The 21,501-nt window shown below is 32.0% G+C and overlaps 1 protein-coding gene across 6 annotated transcripts in view; it reads left to right on the forward strand.

Moving 5' to 3' along the window:
* Positions 1-2,438: 2,438 nt before the first annotated feature.
* LOC143253820 (uncharacterized) overlaps positions 2,439-21,501 on the forward strand; it is a 52,746-nt gene continuing 33,683 nt past the window's right edge. For 2 of the 6 annotated variants that reach the window (XM_076508233.1, XM_076508230.1), the window contains exons 1-10: positions 2,439-2,598; positions 4,609-4,700; positions 5,605-5,676; positions 7,996-8,041; positions 12,104-12,217; positions 12,894-12,931; positions 15,095-15,178; positions 16,093-16,158; positions 17,716-17,747; positions 20,576-20,612. In XM_076508233.1, coding sequence (XP_076364348.1) covers positions 2,550-2,598; positions 4,609-4,700; positions 5,605-5,676; positions 7,996-8,041; positions 12,104-12,217; positions 12,894-12,931; positions 15,095-15,178; positions 16,093-16,158; positions 17,716-17,747; positions 20,576-20,612 — 630 coding nt within the window. In that variant the 5' untranslated portion in view covers positions 2,439-2,549. Of the gene's footprint in view, positions 2,700-2,733; positions 2,885-4,084; positions 4,194-4,608; positions 4,701-5,604; positions 5,677-7,995; positions 8,042-12,103; positions 12,218-12,893; positions 12,932-15,094; positions 15,179-16,092; positions 16,159-17,715; positions 17,748-20,575; positions 20,613-21,501 lie in introns of those variants that run through there. The other 4 variants (XM_076508234.1, XM_076508235.1, XM_076508231.1 and 1 more) reach the window with 4 other exon arrangements.

Here is a 21,501-nt window from a genome sequence, read left to right on the forward strand (position 1 = left end):
ATTCATCCAATCATTTCTTGAACTCAGTTAAAGTTTCCGCTTCCACCACCCTTGAAGACAGTTCATTTTAAAAGTCAACCACCTTTTTTGAAAAGTAATACTGTCTAAATTGCAGATGACTCCTACGCTACCAAAATTTGAACTTATGCTCCCTTGTTTTATTGTTTTCACTGTAAAATAAAAAAGCTTGATGGATCTACATTATTAATACTCTTATAATCATAAACACTTCAATCAAATCCTCTCTGACCCTTCTCTTCTTCATAAAAAGCAAGTTTAGAGATTTTAGTTTCTCCTTCTAGGGCAGTCCAACTATCCAAGCTATCATCCTAATGGCTCTTATTTGAACCTTCTGCAACAATTCAATTTTAATCTTCATGAACAGAACCCAAAACTGTACACAGTACTTCAAACGGGGTCTTACAAGTGATCTATACAGTGAAACAATAATATCCATTGTCTCGTATCCAATACTTCTATAGATGCTAACTAAAATCCTATTAGCCCTATTACTAGCTCCAATATACTGTTTACATGACTTAATTTTTTTTTTACTAAAACACCTAGATCCTTGTTTACGACCATAGTAATTAATGTATTCCCATTTAAATTGTAACAATAATTTGAATTGTGAAAACCTCTATGCATCACCTTACATTTTGGATAGTTAAACATCATCTATGATGTTCTGGTTCAATGCATCATATGATCTAAATCTCCCTGTAAGTCTGTAACATTTTTGACACAGTTGACCACCACAAAAATCTTAATGTCATCTACAAACTTCAATATTTTGTTAGTCATTCTAAAGTCAATATCATCAGTATAAGTCACAAACAGTAGAGGACACTGCACAGGGTCTTGAAGTACACATCTTTTCACTGTGATCCAGTCAGACCTAACTATATTTATTACTATTCTTTGCTTTATATTCTCCAGAAATTTTCTATTCAATTTAATAATATCCCCACCCATAAGTAATTTTTGTAAGGCACCTTATCAAATGCTTTCTGAAAGTCAAGGTAAACCAAATCCACGGTATTTCCTTCATTAACTCTTGCAGTAACATCCTCAAAGAACATTAAATAATAATTTTCCTCAATTGAACTATGCTGGCTCTTTGAGACCACATCAAACTTTTCAAGTGACTCTGCAATGCATCTTTAATCACACACTTACAAACCCTTTCAACTACTAATGAAAGACGAACTGGTCTATAATTACTTGAAAATGTTTTATCATCTGCTTTAAATATTGGACTAACATTAACCAACTCTCAATCTTCTAATACTCCTCTACTACTCAATGAAATGTAAAAATTCCTTTAAAACTCTTAGATAACAGTTATCAGGTCCAGGGGTTTTTATCGATTTTTCAGGTTGCATAACTTTTCACTTACAGTTTAAAAGCTTAAAATGATATCTTTTACATTAGTATTTCCCACATACCTTAACTGCTGTGTTTCAGACGTAATACTTGTTTCTTCCTTCATAAAAACTGAAGAGAATATATGATTTAATAAGTTTACCATCTCATAACATTCCGAGATTAGCTCCCCACTATCATTTTTATAAGCCTAATCGTCATCCTAATATTTTGTTTCATCATATACTTAAAGAATTCCTCAGTGTTTGATTTAACTATAGCTATCTTAGTCAATTCTCTTTCATATGCAGTTTTGCCCTTTTAACTTCCTTTTTAACCAACTCTCTTGATTTCGTATATCTTCCAAGTCCTTATTATTTCTGGTAAGTTTAAATTTCTTGACTTTGTTTTGCTGATTTCTAATATGATCTTTTAAACCTTTACTAAACCATAATGGCTTATTTCACCCCTTTGCTCCTCCTTTTTTTTTTTTTTTTTTTCCTGTAGGAGAAATATATGTTATGTAAGTACATCAATTTTTCCACAAATGCTTCTTACATCTGTTCAAGATCTCATTCCAACTCTTTGGTCCAAACTACATAACACATATTATGTCACATTTCATTAAAATAGGTTTTCCTGAAAGTTGGAATTAGGGTGCTATTCATCTTATTGAGTAGGTTTGTGCTGAAACCAGAGCAACACCTATGCAATTTTAAGTAGGCAGCGTGATGTAATCAGTAGTTAATATTAATTAATGGAATTAACTTTAAATCAAAACGAAGTCTGTAGTTTTATAAAATACATAAAAATCAGTGTTTGTTTGAATACTGTTTGTTTCCCTCTCTTATGAACTTGATTATATCTTGTATGTTCAAAGACCTAATTTTAGGAAATATTTTACATTTCTTTCATAGTACGAACACAAATAAATGTAATATCCGATATTTCATGTTGTAAATGTTTATTACTGCTAACGATATTTTATGATTCATTGTTGTAATTTTTATTATTCGTGCTAAACTTCAAATACATTTATTACCTAATGATTTTAATTGGAATGTTTTGTTTTAGCTTTTCATAGGTGCTATGGTCAGTCAACAGATGCAACGTCATATGCTTAGGCAAGCTAGGATATTAAACTCATAATACCATAATAAATAATCTTCATAATATTTCAAATAATGGGAATTTCTAAAAAAGAAGCTTATGAAGTGTTAGGGCTTTCTTCAGGTGACTTGTCTTAAAAAACTTCAAAATAGATTAAGTGTTTAGAAGTTTTATAAATGGAAAATTGTAAACGTCTTAGGCTTCACTCGATTGATAGTTGAAAAGTAGGCTATTCCACGGTTTACGTTATCCTGTACAGGTTCTAAATCTGAAAAGACATGACACTTAGGCTTAGTTTTAGAATTTAAATTTATCATGCTGTCATACGACAAAATCTTGAAATGGAATTTGGAAAGAATGTAACAAATAACTTAAGTGTTCCTGTTAGTTACTGATTTTATGGACTTTGGTATTGGGCTTTCATTTTTTCGTGTTAATATTATTAAATTGATCATAGGTCTTTTCAAAATAAAAACCATATTGTAATGTAAATGTTAAAAAAAAAGCGAACTGGTCAAAAAGTAAAACGAAAACAAAGGCCTGTAAATTATAATTTATGTCATGATATTACTTGATGAGGTTTGGGTTGAAAACATGTTTCATAAAAACTGTTAAGTTATATTTATTTTTTTAAGCTGTGTTATATGAACTAGCATAATTTCGACTGGTCATTTAGTAAACTATTAATATTGTAGTGTTTTTGTCAGTTAAAGTTTGTAATTATGTTTATTGCATATATTCTAATGAGCTTTGCTATGGAAGATTAATGTGATAATAATAAAGCAAATTTTCTTTCAAATAAGTTAAAATTATTCATGTATTTATATGCATGGTAAATTTGTAAAACACTGTCTGTTGATAATCTTTTGAAACTTCTATTAAGTGTTTAAAAGACTTGAGCCACTTTTACAAAAATTGCCAATTTCTGGTGGCAAGTTTGGAACATTTACCAGATGAGTTATTCATAAAACTTTGCTTACATTTAGAGTTAAGTTTCTCAGATTGAAAAGTGCAATAACACAGTCCAACTATGAAAATGTTTTGATGTTGATGAAGAAGATTCCAGAGGCAGTCTACTTTTGTTTGAGGCCATTCCATTTTGGCCTCAATTTACTTTGTAAAAATGGTTTTTAAGAGACATTTTCAAGTGTAAATGGGCTTACATCAGCCATATTTCTCTGAAAAAAAGAAAAATTTATAATACACGTGTAATTGAATATAACATAATAACATATGGATGGGTTGGGACTTATGGGCTACCCTCTAGATTAGTATTTAAAGGGAAATTTAGTGTTTTTTTTTTTTTTTTGTATTTACCAGGTACTGGGGTGAGCACACTTTAGGCTTAAGAAATGTGATGAAACTTGCATCAAATTTAGCTGAGTTATTGGAATTTGATTGTTATAAAACTATGAAAAAATTATGTATTGTTTGTTAACAGGTCATTATATTAACCACATGTTATTCTGTAAGATAGTAAAGTAAAAGTAGGAAACTATTAAGTAAACATGTGAATATTGTATGTTTCAAAGATGTCAGGAATTTTCATGAAATTTTATCAAAAAATATTCAGTTAATAGAATTTTTCCTTTTCACGGGTTTCTTCTAGAACAGGAAAGAAAGACCTTTTAGAATGTGTACTTCACATTTAGTTTGACTCAACTAGTGGTTCCATAATATCTAAGTGTGATCTCTCCTTGACAGCCCGGCATGGCAAGGTGGGTTAAAGCGTTCGACTCATAATCTGAGGGTCACGGGTTCAAATCTCCATCGCACCAAACCTGCTTGCCCTTTCGAATGTGGGGGTATTATAATGTGATAGTCAGTCCCACTGTTTGTTGGTAAAAAAGTAACCCAAGAGTTGGTGGTGGGTGGTGATGACTAGCTGCCTTCCCTCTAGCTAAATTAGGAATGGCTGTCACAGATAGCCCTTGTCTAGCTTTGTGCAAAATTTAAAAACAAAAACTTTGTTCTTGACTTTAGGTTCTAAGAGACTTAAAATTCAATATAAGACCGATAAACCCACAAAAAAATACTGCAGACATACCTATAGATAAGAATTATATTATTGAAAGTATATAATTGTTGTATTACATCTTTGTGATATATTTATGTGTATGTTCACTTTATTAGATGCCAGTGAAGAAATTATAACAGAAAAGTATAAAGAACTGGCTTTGCATTGGTATCCAGAAAAACATGGAAACACAAAAATTGCCAAGGAGGTAAGTGAAGTTTCATTACAAGAGTAATCAGGAATCAAGCTAATTTTCATTAAACTGTACCAGTTGTTATGTTTCCCAAGTTGTTTTGAAGTGTAAATTGTATAATAAAACCTATTATAAAATCAACCAGAGTGGAACATTTAAGATTTTTTTTTGTGAATTGATTGTTTCATGTTCATGTCAAGTACTTTGTTAGTATTCATGTCATGTGCCAATGAGACCTTTTGTCCAATGGCATTGCCAGTTAGGCCAGGTAGGATATGATAGGCATGTTGGTTTATTTTGTCCTTGATTGCATTTAAAATTAAATCTATCGGAAAAGGTTCAGAAGAGAGGATTACTAAAGACATTTTGAAAATGGCTCATTATTTTAATCTATTTTTTGTTGAGAGAAGAAAGATGAGAGATGACCTTGTAGAAGCTTATAAGGTTACTTGGAAGATCTATAAGGTAAAAGCTTCATATTTCTGTGGGCTGTACCATAGAAATGAAAGTACAACAGTTTGAGATAAGGAACAGATGTTGCTTCCTGAAGAATAATATGCGGATTTAAGGTTTCACTTTGTCTCAAGGTTTGGTGTATGGGGAAAGCAATAAAGGACTACATGGACCATTATTGTATATATGTTATGTACTAAATAATCAAAGATTTGTAGTAAATATACTCCAACAAAATTATTATGTTGAGAATACTTGTGTTGCAAAATTTATTTTCTAAAATTGCTGTCAACAAGCAATTAGAAAAATTATGAAATTGAGTTTAAATATTTCGTGATAGAGAATAAAAAAAACAAACTTAAGTCATAATATTTCTGGAATTCAGTCAGAACTGTGAATTACATATTAAAATTTACTTAATTGCTTTTGAGGGCTTTATTATGAATGTTTTTACAATTGGTTGCAGAAATTTGAAAAAATAAGCCAAGCCTATCTTCGATTGACCACTGACAGGGACATCAACAAGCCTATGACAAGGGTATGTTGTGAGTTCCAGTGGCAGAGTAAACATGTTTGATTACTTGTAAAAATTTAACAAAGTTCAACATGCTACTCTTTGTTATTGATATAATAATAATTATTGTATGAATTCTTTATCATAAACAGTTTCAAATGTATTGGAAAGATGTTCAGGAGAAACTGTTCTTTATCACAAGAAAAATGTGTTTTTAATAATACCACTTAGTTCAATGACATTGTCATATTACACAGTTGGATAGTGTGATTTTAATACGCTTGTAAATACTGCTAGACAGTCATTTGAATTGATGAATGAACAGTGAAATAAATCTATAGGTTATTATTAAAATCTTACCATGTTTGTTCATGCTTAGACATGTGTATATAGAATTTAGGATCCAATTTCTACTGTTATTAGTATTAGATATTTCTTTAAGATTTATTAACTTATGTTTAAATCGAGATTTTATTTGTTTTTTTTTAAAAGTACAGATTAAAGAGGGCACTCTGAAATAATTGCAAACAATGTGTCTATTGTAACAGTTTCAAAACTATTATGAATGCTGTATAACTGCTAATTAGATTATATTAACTTTGTAGTTTTTATATTTTTGTAATACTGATTAGTCCCCATATTATCAACATGGATACTGATTTGAACCATATATTGAGTAATTTTATCTTTATGTGGCTGTCAGTGGCATAACACTCAGTTTGAAAAATAACATAAAAAGTGGATGAAATTAATTTCCTTTGTAAAAGTAATAATTACTCGGAATAACTGTAATGGTGATATTAGGGTTAAGAAAGTCATTTACAGCATTTCATTTTCAGATATTGTGAAACATCAAATTTCAAAGTGTGATTAGACTGGAGTTAGATTTTGTTGAAATGTGTAATGTGTTTTTGGGTCATTCACATGTGCTCATCTACCCATATAATGAAAAACTGCCAAAGATTAGATCAATATCTCTAATAGTTTCTGATTCACAGCCCTGTAAAATTTAATTATTTTTATTTTTGACAAATTCATTTTCGGGCAACTTTGGCTGCTTAAAGCTGCAAGAGTAATGGTGGTAGAAGGTTGAAATTTGCTACACTGACTGAATTAATCTCACAGAATTCAAAAATGGTCTTAAATCAAGTTTATCTCTCTTAGGATTTGCATAGTGAAGCAGTAAAATCACCTGAAAACCCCAAATTGTAAAAAAACATTGGTTTATGTAATAAGTTTATGTAAGACTTAATATGATACAAAGCTGAATTGTTTTTTCTAATTTCCTATAACATATCGGTTGATAAATCAGCAATTGTTGTAATTAAAAGTCTGTTAGATCTCCTGTAAAAAAATTTAGCTGCATGCAACCTTTTATGAATTAGCTAAAATTAGTCCTGATTTTTAAAAATATTTTTGGAGAGCATGCTTCCAGACTTTGCTAACAAAACAATTACTAGATTGGTCAGTATTAGGTTCAAAATATTTTGATACATTTTGTTTTCTTTTATTAATTTTCATCCTTAAAAGCAAGGGTTTTATGTAACACTGATTGAACTGTATTAATGTTCACAAATAAGTGATGAAAGTGAGTCTATGACAGCTTGTAGGATTGATAATTTTAATAATTTCTGTCATTATTAATTTGTTCTTTGTCACAGAATAAGTGCCAGGCACATTTTTCAAGTGTTCTGGTTTTTAGCGAGTTTGACTCACAACGTTCAAGTTGTGAATTTGAATCTTTGTCACTGAGTGTTTTCATTGGTGTTATAATGTGGTGGTCGATCTCACTATTTGTCAATAAGAGTTGGAAGTAAATGGTGTTGATTAGTTGGCTTCTCTCTAGTCTGGTGGTACTAAGTTAGTGATGGCTAGCACAGATAGTCCTTTGGTAAATAAATTTGAAACTCAAAATGAACTAAACAAACTAAACATTATTCATATGGCTTATTTTATGTAAAATATGTGTAATGTATTTATGGTGGTGATATTCACTCGTACTTTTCTGTGTGATGGAATTATCCATGTTGACACTGAAATAACACCTATTTGGCTAAACACAGAACTTGGTTGGTATAAATTCTGAGTTATAAGTGACAGTTACTGGTCACTGTTATAAGTATTAATGAAAAAAAATGTTGGTGTTTTTATTTATCTATTAAAAATAATGTTTCATATTTAACATGTCAAACTGTTTTATTACCAAGGCTTGTTTCAGATTTCTGTCAGGGTTTTCCGTAAATGTAACTGTTTTTCTCTATTTTTCTTTCTCTCCCCTCTTTATTTAAATTAGATTTAAGTTGGAAATGTATTACTACATTTTTTTTATTTTTTTTTCTGAAGGACACCATGTTATCTTTATTTCAACAAGCCTTTTTTGGTGATAATGGTGAGTGAATTGTAATTTTATCTTAGTAAAAAGTTAAGTTTTTGAAAACCCATACAGTGTTAAAATTAGGGTAATTTGTGATTAATGTCTTACGTAGCTTGGCTGATGCATGTTGGGTAGAAACTTTCCATAACATTAAATTGAAGTACATAGCATTCTAGAATATTCTTTGTAGGTAGTGATTGTGCTGATAGACGGTATCAGATAACCATACATGTCTATTGTATAATGTTTGGGCAGGTCTTATACAACAACTAAAGTTAGAAATAATATTTTTAAAGTAAAAACTAAAGACATGCAGTTTTAAAAGGACTACTTTTGGCAGTATAATTTATTTGTTGATTATTGTAAATTTTTTTTCTTTACATTAAGACCATTTGATATGTATCTGTGATGAAGGTAAAACTAAGCCTAACTGGGAGTTAAAGGGATATATTCTAGTTCATGTTTTAACACTTACTAGTGGAAAGTTATTCATAAATAGCAAGCTTACAAAACAAAACCTAAGATGTAGTATTGATTATATGTCTTAATAATCACATAGTAGGTACATGGTCACTGTGTGTCCTAGTTGATTCTGAAGGTTAAAATGACTTCAAATTTGGTCTTATCACTTTTTTTTCCCAGTGATACATGGCCAAGTCATGAACTTAACACTTGTTTTTCTCTCTCATTTTCGGGTATTTTAGCCTTCGTATTGTCTTTCTCACGATTGGACTCGACTGGAGTTTAATCTTAGTACAATGTAAAACATAAACTTATATACTTTGTTAATTGATGAAATTTTCACAAACTTTTCTTTTATTCAACTGTTCACTGTACACAGAACATGTAGTTGATGTATTCTCAAATGGTTTGTCTCTCTTTTAAAAGTCATCATCCCAGAAGTTATATTAGTGTATCATGAAAGTAAAAGGTATGTCATGTAAACAGAGCAACAGGTGGACATTTTTGAATTCAGTGTGGCATTTTGATGTAACATTTCTCTCTTACAAAAAGATATTCAAACTTTGATTAATCAATGAAACGTACATTGAATTTTAACACCGGAAATATAAATTACAATATGCATTTCAAATTTGACATTGCTTTGTGGATTTCTATGCAGTTATAATTTCCTAATCAAAACTGACAAGCTGTTTGTGGACATGAATTCCCCTGTTACTGTTGTCAGCAAAGAGGTGACCTTTCCTATTCCTCCTCTGTTATCTAGTGTCTCTTTACGGTATAGGGTTACTCTCAGTTGAGGCTGCTTTTCTTAATAATCCAGGATATTCTGGAGAGGGGAAGAACTTTGCTTCTGTTTTTCCAGTGTCTTCTGTTACTAATTTCTCATGATACCAATTTGGATGAACCACCTCTTGCTCTTTTTTTCTTCAATTAGTTACTTTTATTTGTGAGATTTTTGGGCTTTTTTTGGTTACCTTTGAGTCTACTTCTGTCTGATGGCATAAAAATGTCAGTGGGGACTGGTTAGTTTCCTCTTACAACTAATATTGCTGGTTCATGCTAGAAGACTTGCTGCTTTTTTGCATGATAGGATAGATATATCTTGTACTCTCGTTTGTCTCTCTGCATGCATTGGCTTACCACTGCCAGATGGACGTATATTTTGATTCCACAGACTAAATCTGCTTTTGGATATGTGGGATTCCAGACCGGACCCTGTGATCACTTTGATCAGATTATAATTATTCTGTTTGTTGAACCTTTGCTCTTCTTCTGAGATATTTTTCTCTATCTCCCATAACTTTGTTGGAAGACTGTCAAGGGCCCCCACTTTAATTTGATGGTGAATGGGATTATATTACTGACTTTTAACTTGGTCAGGTAGTCAGCTTCTGTTTGTTCTTTGGTTTACATATTGCTAGGATTTATTGAGTAGCAATTCTTTGTTAGAGAAATGTTGGCATTGTGAATTGATCTCACCTGTTTGTTATTTTCCTTAATGGTGATGTCCTATAGCCTTACTTTGGTTCTTGCTGGTAGTGAGGGCACAACTACTCCTCACGTGTCCAAACTTCAGACTTCTGTTCCTTGCTTTATGGATATTCAAAATAGGCTTCTCCATCAGAACTGACTGTTACCAATAGCATTGTTGTGTATCTTAGGTGGGTATGATTTGTAGAAGTGAGGTTAAAACAAGTGATGGACTCGTAGTGTTTCTTCACTGCAGAGCAGTTTGTACCAATCAGGATTGTTTTTTTAATTCACTTTTCCACCTCATTATTCTCCCAACATGGGGATGGGAGTGAGAGTTCAATTACATTTATTCAGGATTTCATTTCCATTTATATGTTGTACCTGAGATGACAGCAGATTGGCAAAGATGTGTTGATCTTTCTCATGTCAGTAATTCTTTGATTCTCCCAGGCTCACAGTGGAGTCCTTTTCTTAACCTACATTGGCATTTCTCACCAGATTTGTTGATGACCATATTTGATGTTGTTGATGCTTTTCTAATGAATTCATCCTGCCCCTATCTACATTTTGTGCACAGAGGTCAGGCCAATTCTGCTCTTTAGGGATCTACCCCTTCATCTACACCATGTTTTCTGCAGGATCATATGGGTTTTTCAACAAGTTTTAAGCTGAGCTCAGCCAACTCCAATGCAGCTCCAGGCTATGGAATGGCAGTCAGGCTCTTACTTGCATAGATGGTTCTATTTCTATTGGAGGTGTGGCCATCCCTCAAATGTATACTTTCTTCAGGATGATCTCTCATGCAGTCCCTTTCATGTTCTCTGTGCAACCAATGTATCAAGAATTCCAATCCACTGGGTCATCTAGTTTCCTTCATCAGGAGCTACATCTTAATTCTTGAGTAGTGGTTCCATTAGTTCCATATTACCATTGGTGTATCTATATTATCCCTATGTTCTGAATTTAATTTTTTCATATATGCCACTCTTTTGGAATGGGATGTGAGTATATTAAAGGTCAGGATTTCCAGGGTATATGGACAGAAGATGAATTTTTCTTCCACACCCCTTATTTAAAACTTCTTACTGTCCAACAGGCTATGCTTCAAGGTCTAGATCTATTACAAGAGAATATTGTCATGATTCTTTCCATTAATTCCACATTGGTCTCTTAACTTTCCTGTCATGGGAGCATGTGGTCTCAACACCTTTGTTTTTGAAGTTTGGTTATTTCTCTATGAGGTTCACTCTCATCATATCAGCCTCCTGGGGTGAAGAATTTTATAGTAGGTCATCTGTCTCAGCCCAGTTGATTTCTCCCAGCTGAATGGATTTTTTATTGCAAGATTTTCTGATAGATTTGTTATCAGTTTAGGTCTCCAATGATAGATGCATTTTCCTTTCTTTTAATCTTAACTACAGGCATTTATTTGGTTTCTAGTAACTCATCTTTGGTCTTTGATGATAGATACTTCAGTCAAGATTGGATAGGTTGCTCCTTTGTACCTTCCCCCAATATTTATGTTACTCAAAGTTCTGACTACAATTCAATACTCTGCTTGAGAGTTATTGGTAACCCAAGATATGTTGGCCCAACCATGGTTTCTTCTTCTACAGTATCTTCAAGAGGGACTGATTCTAACCTTTCCTCTTTGGCTATTGTTGTTGTGGGGTAACCACGATCTAACATTCTACACCCAAACTGTCTCAAGCTCATTGAGATTTAACTTTTAAAGCTGTCTCGTGTGTGCCTTATGTAGAGTTTGAGCCCATTTCACTCAAACTTCACTCAAAAGATGTATATGGAAATAAATTCAGTTATTTTTCAACAGTGGCTGGAAGGAAAAAAAATTAAAGATTTATGTATTGAGATAAATCTGTTTATGTTTCAACTTATGCTGGAGAGAACAAATTGCATTTATTCTGAACTAACAACTTTTTTAGCTGGACTTGGGGTTGGGTGTACTTTGGGCATTTAATTGGGTTTCAAACTGGTATTTTTGATTTAATAAAGTAATATAATAAAGAACATGGAAATTTTATGTGTAGAGTTTTAAATATTTATACATTATGTATAGCAGATAAATGTCATTCATCTTTTATCATTTTCTCTTCTTCAATCCTTTTTTGGATTAAATAGGTTATGAAATGGATGATAGTGTTGAAGATACTTGGGATGATGATTCATCAGTTGAGAGTGAAATTGAAGCAGTCTCCAATGAATTAGGTCATGCAATTAGAATAGGAAATAATGGTAAGAGAATGTTTAAATTATAAAGTTATTTGAAGTGTTTATAAAGACATACGAGATAAAGTGCTCCACCATCTTTCATAAGTAAAGATAACATCATGAAGGTATATTCCCCTATATTTGTGTTGTCATTTTATAAAAAAAATTCCAGATAATTCAGCATGCAACAGGTTTTACATGAAGAACTGTCATTACAGTAATGTACAGAACAGTCATTTTCTGGAATTTCTTCTATGACTGTCAGAAACAGGACACAGACTTCATTTTCAAGAACACAAATTTTAAAGTTTACTTAAAGTCTTTGTAACAAGTCTTGTGTCATGAGATAATGCAAGAAAACCCTCAGCTCTTCCTGCAGTAGACATTAATTTACAAGTTGTATGATTAATGAAGACCATGTTTACTGCCCCAGCTCTTATGTAACATTCATTCTTTTGTCTTATGTATCAATGATGGGCAAATTCAGCATGTTTTATTCATGAATCATTGTTCTATGAGGTCATGAAATACTGTAAAATAACATTTTTCTTTAGGAGTACCTTTGTTCAATTAACCCTTCCACATGAATCTGCTCTTAATGAATAAAGGTGATTTTTGTAAAATGTACTTCAGAAACTGTAACAGTTTTGTATATAATTTTGAAATAACCAGAGAAGTAAAATTAAACAATATTTTTCAGAAAAAATGAAATCAACAACTATGAAAACCCACATTAAGGTATGTGATGAAACAGATATTCTAAATTATCTCCTACAGCATGAACTCAGAAATGTTAAAAATAAATATCACAATTATGTATGTGTTTGTTTTTTTTAGGTTTAATGACAGTTTTAGAAATATTTTCATACAAAATCTTGTTGGAGAAGAATGCAAAAGTTATTTTATGAGTTTTTATTATTATACTTTTCTTCTTGGGGAGATAAAATAATTGAACTTTATTTTTACACATGTATAATTTTTAATAGTAAGCAAACTGATAATTATAATTCAATAACTTGTACTGGAAGAGCTATTACCATTCTGTGGTGACAATTATAAATAGTCTCATTAATGAGTAACAGAGTATAAAAAGGTATTTTCAAGATGGCTGGTATCAGTATTAAAACTTAAACTAAATTACGGTACAATGTTTCAAGCTTTGTAGGTCATCTTCAGGTTAACGTAGAGAGTTTGCAGTTATCTTGAGAATACACTTTTATTTCAAGTGTTTCTCGTCATCAAGAAGAGTGTAAAAAAAAACTCCATGTTCATCCTGCTCTAGGCCATCCATTGTGTACCTTTGCTTCTAGCCCTATTGACCCTTATTATTATATAACACAGCCAAAATGTTAGCTTAAGTTTTCTTATAATGTGTTATTTTACTGCAAACATTATATAAGAAAATTAATGTGGTGGTATTAGAAGTAACAGTTTGGTAAGTGTTGTAATTCATATGTGGTATGTTTAATCATTATTTGTGCTAGATTTAAAAAAAAAATTATTATGATTAATTGGTCCCTTGGACACACATCCCTACATTTGTTTTTCATTCTCTTCTCTTCAAAATATAATGATAAAGGAGAAAGTGGATAAATTATCTAAGATTCTAGCCATCACTTACCAGTTTGGCAATTGTTTTCATTTATTTACTTGTGACTGTCAAATTATAATCATGATACATTTTAAGTTATGCATATGGAATGACCTTGTAAAATAAATACACAAAGGTTTTGTGATCATCGTCTCTTCTGAAAAATCACATGTATATGTTAATGCTCGTATATATCTTATTAGTTTTACAGAACTAAATCTCACACTCAATTGCTGACAGTGCTATCTTTGTCTCTAACATTTTCACATATGCAAGAAAAAAAAATCTGTACGTTCAGACTACTTCTGTAACATTTTAGCTTTGTTTTGTTTTGTGTTAACTGCAAAGAAAGATAAAATGAGTTAAAAAAATGGCTTATACAAAAAACAAGAAATTAACAGGTATAAGAAAACTGAAAATATATATAATGTTTATACACTTTTCATGTGATTTATCTAATATTTTGTATGACTTTAAAGAAACAATGGACAAAAAATACTTTTAGATACGTACGTACTTAAATTTAATGTTAAACATGTACATAGAAAATGGATTAAATGGAGGACATTTATTTAAGTACCATAACTTCATTATACATTACAATGATCAGTAATGGCAAAATACCACTAAGTTTCCCCCCATAAAGTCATGCACATTGTTACAACGTAGGTACATAAAGGTTACCTGTTGTTGTATGATTTTCACGAGCTCCAAAGGGCCTTCAGTTGGACTTGTAAGTTATGATTTTAAAACAGTGGTGGATAAAATGGTTCGTTTAAGAAAAAAATCTTCAGTTACATTTTCTTTTGAGTATATTCTTTAATTCTTTTCAACGTTGATATCTTACAGCGTCTGGAACTTATACTCTGTTTTTCCAGTAACTTCGGTAAATTTTGATTTAAAAAAATGCTGTTTAATACAGAATGAGATTACCAAATTGGATCTTAAAACTCTCAAAACCATATACCAGTTCAATAATCTTTGAAGCTTTAGTAATTATGAAATAAATAATTTACTTGAATCAACAGATTTGTTAATCATTTTAAAGCTGCATTGACTTATTAAAACATCAGAGATAATTTAAAAATATTAGTTCTCTTCCCCATTTAAGTATTTTATAAGGAAAAAACAACATAAAACAAATATTTTTAAACTTGAAAAGTGATATGGTGACCATGGAAAGAAAGAGCAGTTGGAAAATAATTCTTGAAGAAGACTTTATTTTTTTTCTTTATGAATAGCTGGCAGCAGAAAATTCATATACAATATATATAAGGATATGGATTTAATTTTAGTAATTGTTTTATCAGGAAGCATATAAATTAGCTGAAGATTTAATAGCTGAAGAAGAGAAAGATAGGAGGAAAGCAGAGAAAAGGAGAGCAAAAAAGAAGGTACTAATAACTGATGTAGTTGTACTTCATCTCTCTAACTTTGTAGTTGTTTAACAAACAGGTTTCTGTGCTGTGATTATCTCTCATAAAAACATCAAAGTAGACTACATAGAAAGCTTTTTTTTTTCCGAGTTTTTACATACAGTTGTTATTCCAAATAACACGTTCTGAATATTTATTTACTTTTCTGATAAAGTTTTAATTTTAATATGACATTTAATTTGTGTACATTAAATATGTTTTCCTTTTTTTTTATCATCACCCTCAAGTGACATGGTGGTTAGTCTGACAGCAGTGACACCAAAATTTACATATTTGACATTCTTGGTAGGCACAGCATAGATCAACCATTGTGTAGCTTTATGTTTAACAACAAATAAACAATCACTTAGGAGTTTTGATCCTAATCATTTCAGTGGTATACCTGACACAAAAATAGTGTATCTGCAAGATAACATGCTTAATGGTCTGTGATGTTTATTTTTTTTAAAGTTTTGCTTGTAAAGAGTCAAATATATTCCTTTACAATTGTTCTTAAAAACATGATTAACATTGGTTAAGGTTTTAGTTTGAAAAAATGTTCACTTTTTACTTGAACAGAAATTAAGATGAGAGTATGTAAACAGGTATACTTTTTAATTTGAACAGTAAGTAAGGTTTGAGTTAACAGTATGTGCTTTATCTGGACATGAGAATGAAAATCAGTGACAAGATAAATGTGTTTACTGGTTGAGAAAGGCTTAGTTGTTTGAGTCATTTAGTTGTAGTGTCAGCATTATTAGCTATAGTGTTGACAGTGATACGTAGTGTGGTTATCTTAATCTTGTTTTTACTGTTTATTTTAATATTTCTTATAATAAGCACACTTGTCTCTAACATTGTTATATTTACTTTTTTTGTGTATATTGTTCCAGCGGCGTAATGCAAAGAAGAAATTACAAAAAGAATTAGCTCAAAAATCTGACTCTAACAATCAATATGTAAGTTGTTAACATGAAATCATGTTGGTTTTTGTTGTTATGCAAGTTGTAATCTTAAAAGTTTTATGATTTTAAAATGATGGAAAGGCAACAGTATAACAGATCTGTTTAATAAAAATAGATCTGTATGAAAAAAAATTAATGCTATTAACACTTTACTTGAAGTTCATAAGTAAACTAAACATGAATTTGTTTCCTGTCAAGAATGTGAACTGGTTTGTACTGCTATGATGTGATGCTATGAAAGTGGCTAAGTAAAGAATAGTTTGACAGAGAAGAATTTGGTAAAAACAAGAAAAGATTTGACTTATAAATATTCATCTTGAAGTTAAACCATCTTACATTACGACTTAAAAACATTAATTGTTTTGTTAGGTTTACAGTGGTTTTGGTGTTAGGTAAATTAATTTTCATATACTGTGCAACTTGAGATTATTAACGTTTTATGAAGGTTATTAAAGAGGTTCTAAAAATAAAAATATTAAAACCTTTATTGCAAGTTCCAACTCTTTGGTAAATTTTATTAGGTATTATAATTGCGAACTGTCATATAATGCACTCTGAACCTGTTACAGCTGGAAAGCTGCACCCTGGTGTCAAATGCACACATATATTGCTATTTGCACAAATAAAGACAGTATTTCTATATATTTTGTATAATTTGTGAAGGGAAATGTAAAATCATATTTTGAACTTTGATCTCTGTACAGTTTGAAGATACTTTGTGAACATTACACTTAAAGAAATGTTTTTTAATTTGTCTGCCCATCCCAGTTAGTGTTTTTTATTTATTCAGAACCTGTTACTTCTCAGAAATAGATTTATCCATGTTTTGCTGGTTAGTTTTATTTTAACAACACTGGATGACTTGTATTACATGATGTTACAGCAAGTTCTTCATGATTTGATGGCTAAAGCTTAGCCATCAAAGCACAGAGAACCAACAGGTTCAGCTGGTTAGCTAAAACATATTCTTGTCTCTTGATGCTAATGTAAAAAAGGTGGTGGTGGGGGTTTATGAGTCATTTAAAGTAACTAGTGGAAATTTTTGTGGTGAAAAATGAAGGAGTCTAGCAACTACACTAAGCATATATCTTAATATTTGTAATACAAAATAAATATATATACTTGCAGAGACTTTTGTGTCTATAATATCTAATTTTGTGAATAGCTAATGGAGCTGGTATAATTCAAGAGCATGCAGGACATCATTGATTTCAGTTGTTATTTTGTATTTAGAGTAACTTAAGTTCTAACTGAAATGCAAAAAAGATAGAAAATGCTATTTGATATTATGAATTGTAAAAGAATCTCATGTATAGAAGTTTGAAACATAAACCATATCTTGTAAGGTTTTACAATCTATAGCAATGATTGATGTGTGTATGTTTGAAGTCTAAATCAGTAAAGTTATGTTGTAGTACCAATACAGACTGACTATAACAGTATTAAATCAAAAAGAAAAGATTTAATAGATTCAAGTGTTGTGAATTTTTATATTTTTTTGGAAGATGGTAGGAGTATATAGTTCTTAATTTTTTTTTTTTACTTTTTCAGGGGGAAGATATAAAAAATAAAGATGATAAAAGGTACTTTGATTTGCTCACTAATACATGTAATGAGTCCAGTTTCTTGATTGGTTAGTTTAACATCTGTTTTTTAACTTCTTTCCAAAACTCAGGTTAAAAAAGTAGTTTGATGTTTCTTTATACACTCTCTACATTTTGAGAATGGCATCAATAGAAAGTTTATATATTTTTTTCTTATATTTAAATTAAAACAAATGTAAAGACTAGTAGTTTAGTGTCATGGATACCATGTTTCTTTCTTTATTTCATGAGACATACACTTGTTTGAGTCAAAAACTTCCAGCGAAGTGAACTTTTTAAAGTGTTATTGTTTTTGTTTTTTTTATGAAAGAAGTTTGTTGTTTTCATGTATTACTGTTGTACAGTAGTTTGTATTGTAACATTATATAGTTTAGTATAAGAACTAAATTTTAAACCAAAAGTTGCATTTAATACTGAGGGTTAACTGTTGTTTTAACCTTAATATACTCTTCAAAACAAGAAACGCAAAATGGATATTTTTGTTATTTTAAAGAGAAATATATGTAATAATGTTACAAGCTCAGAGTATGTGATGTTACACGTGTTAAGGCACTGATTGTCAGACCAAAATGACAATAAAAGTTGTGCACTTTGAAATCGGAGGAAAACATCGGATTTTTCACCAAAACACATGCGTGTCCAATAAATTTGTTTGAGAGATCTGCAAGTGCAACATGTGCAAAATCCCTATAAAAAGTGACGGGTTCTCTGTTTCCATAGCTCAGTGTTAAGCCACCGATACGCAATACAGTTACGCCAAGACTGACTGAAGCACAACGCAACAATGCCATTGGTCGCTTGGAAGCAGGCGAATCGCGATCAGATGTTGCCAGAGCTGTGAATGTCCACCCAAGCACCATCACAAGGCTATGGAATCGTCACCAACAATATGGATCAACTTGTGATCGTCCACGATCTGGCAGACCTCGTGTGACCACGCCCGCACAAGATTGCTACATCTGATTACGTCACCTTTGGGATAGAACCACCACTGCGACGTCTACTGCTTCAACCATACCAGGGCTGCGTAGGATTTCTGATCAGACCATACGCAACCGTCTACGAGATGCAGGAATCCGACCTCGACGTCCAGTCAGAGGCGTCATCCTCACCCAGCAACATCATCAAGCACGGCTGCAGTGGACTCAGGCACATTGGGTATGGCCTCATTGACGATGGAGGCATGTTTAGTTCAGCGATGAATCACATTTTATGCTTCGTAGGCAGGATGGAAGGACCTGTGTTTACCGTTGCTTAGGTGAACGTTTTGCAGCAAACTGTGTGCAGGATGTTGACAGATATGGTGGTGGCAGCGTTATGATGTGGACTGCCATCGCCTACAATGCCAGAACAGACCTTTTGCACATTCAAGGGAATCTTACGGCTCAACGATACGTTCAACGAGATTCTTAGGCCCCATGTGCAACCCATCATGGTGAACGTCAACAACGTTTTTCAACATGACAATGCCCGTCCTCACGCAACCCGACTCACCACTGTCTTCTTGAGACACCACAACATCAACGTTCTTCCCTGGCCCTCCAGATCACCAGATTTAAACCCCATCGAACATCTTTGGGACGAGTTGGACCGACGTCTGCTACGGTGACAACCTCAATCGCAGACTCTACCTCAGCTTTGCAGGCTGAGTGGACAGCCATTCCACAGGATGTGATTCATCATCTCATCGCTTCCATGGGCAGAAGATGCCAAGCAGTTATTGATGCTCACGGGGGGCATACTCGTTATTGATGTTGAGTGACGTTAAACTTCACCTAGTGAGCGTGGACTTCGCCTTTGCAGACTTTGGATGTTCAGCAGTGAATGTGCAAAGTTTTACACATGTCATACAGAAGTACCCAGAATAAACTTGTTAACAATTTGTCTCATTTTTTGCCTTTTGCGTTTCTTTTTTTGAAGAGTATATGTTGTATTAACCACTTGTGAATCTGGAATTTTGTACTGATATGAGAAAAGGATATTCTCTTTCAAGCTTCATAAAGTGTACTAGTTTCATGTTTTAGATAAGTAGTGAAATATTCAAGTATTTCTTTTGTGGATCTTATAATACAGTTGGCACTGGGATAGTTGTATACCTTCAAATGTGACATCAAAGTCACTTTGAAGGAATGGTGTTGTTGGCTGTTTCCTGTTTTTGGAAGTACTTTCTCCAGAGACTGATCATCCTTGATAACTTTGACAGTGGGTTCAATCAACACTGCACATTCTATCATAACAAGTTTCTTTGCAAGGGTTGAGGTCCATTTTAGACCTCTGTATGCCAGCTTCTAAAACTGCAAGTAAGAAGACACAGAGATTCATTGGTGTCATACCAGGGGACTTAATGTGTTTCTGGTTTGTTTGGCAGTCTTTATCATAGAAACTGAATCTGGCTTTGATTCCTCATTTCTTACTTCTTAATTGACTGCACCAAGGAATGTCACCAGTTTCACCTTATGGACTTTTACTCTCTTGGTATGTAGGTTTGACCCTCTAGTCAGTGTGCTCAAACGTTGGTGTACGAATGAGAGTGACAGACAAATCCTACTATTTGGTCAGACAAGAATAGCCTAAGAGTTGGCATGGGTGATGTTAACTAGCTGTCTTCTGGTTAGTCTTCCAGTCAAAATGAGTGATGTCTGTACACAGATAGCCGTTTCTGTAGCTTTGTACAAAAGTTCTAAAATAAAATCATAAAGCAGAGAATTTTATTGATGTGAAAATATCATTATGTTACTGCTTAGTAAAATAACACCTAATTTATTTTCTGTTACATTTCAAACAACTAAAATTGTGACTTGTTCCAGGAATTATGAGTCGTCATCTTCAGAAAATGAAGAAGAGGTAATTATTTACTTCATATGTCTCCTGTTTTTAATCAGTTAACTTAGAAACAGCAATTGGTTATTTGAGGATGATGAATTTCTACGTTAATTTGAAAACCACCACAGAGAAAGAAAAAGGAAACATTTATAAGAACGAACATTACAAGACAAAAATTTTTTTAAAATTCATTTCTTAATGGTTGACTATGAATTATTTTATTAAAGAAGCACTGATAGTTGGATAAAGATAATTAGTTGTATTTTTGGGTCAGCATTAAGCTTATGAACATACAATACTTAAATGTGGGGTTTGATTCCCTGCAGTGTACAGTACTTGATTGGGTCATTGTGTTGTTTTGAGCTAAAAACAACCATAGTAACAGCAATAGTTGTTCAGATTATGTTGCTAGTGATTGTGTGTTCACAGTAAATGAATCAAATTCACTGTGCATTTAATTTATTTGTGTCATTCTTTGATAACATTTTTATCTCAGTGTTTCACCGAGATGCTGAAATGACAATTGTACAGAAAGAACTGGTTTTTAGGTGCAAATGATATAGAAAATTAAAGATAATAGTAAGGTTATTTTGAGTTATAACTTATAAAAGGGAAGACCTGAAGGCTATAATACATTGTAGAATACAACCTGATATTTATTAATTAACAGTTTAAACAACATGGCTAAGTGTACTGGAACTTGGATGGAGCTTACTTTAGTCATTTTATTTAACTACTTGCAGCTACACAAATAGTATTTTCATTGTAAAATATGAAGTTACATTTGTGGAGTCACTTATGGTTTTATTGCTTTAATCACTGTGATTCTAAATGATGCTACTGTAGTCTGATCTGTGCTTGAATTTAAACATTGTTTTTAAGTGGTTCTAAACAGCCTTAACTAACACTG

This window comes from Tachypleus tridentatus, chromosome 6 (genome assembly GCF_004210375.1).
Source record: "Tachypleus tridentatus isolate NWPU-2018 chromosome 6, ASM421037v1, whole genome shotgun sequence".
In the NCBI taxonomy this organism is placed as follows: Eukaryota; Metazoa; Arthropoda; class Merostomata; order Xiphosura; family Limulidae; genus Tachypleus; species Tachypleus tridentatus.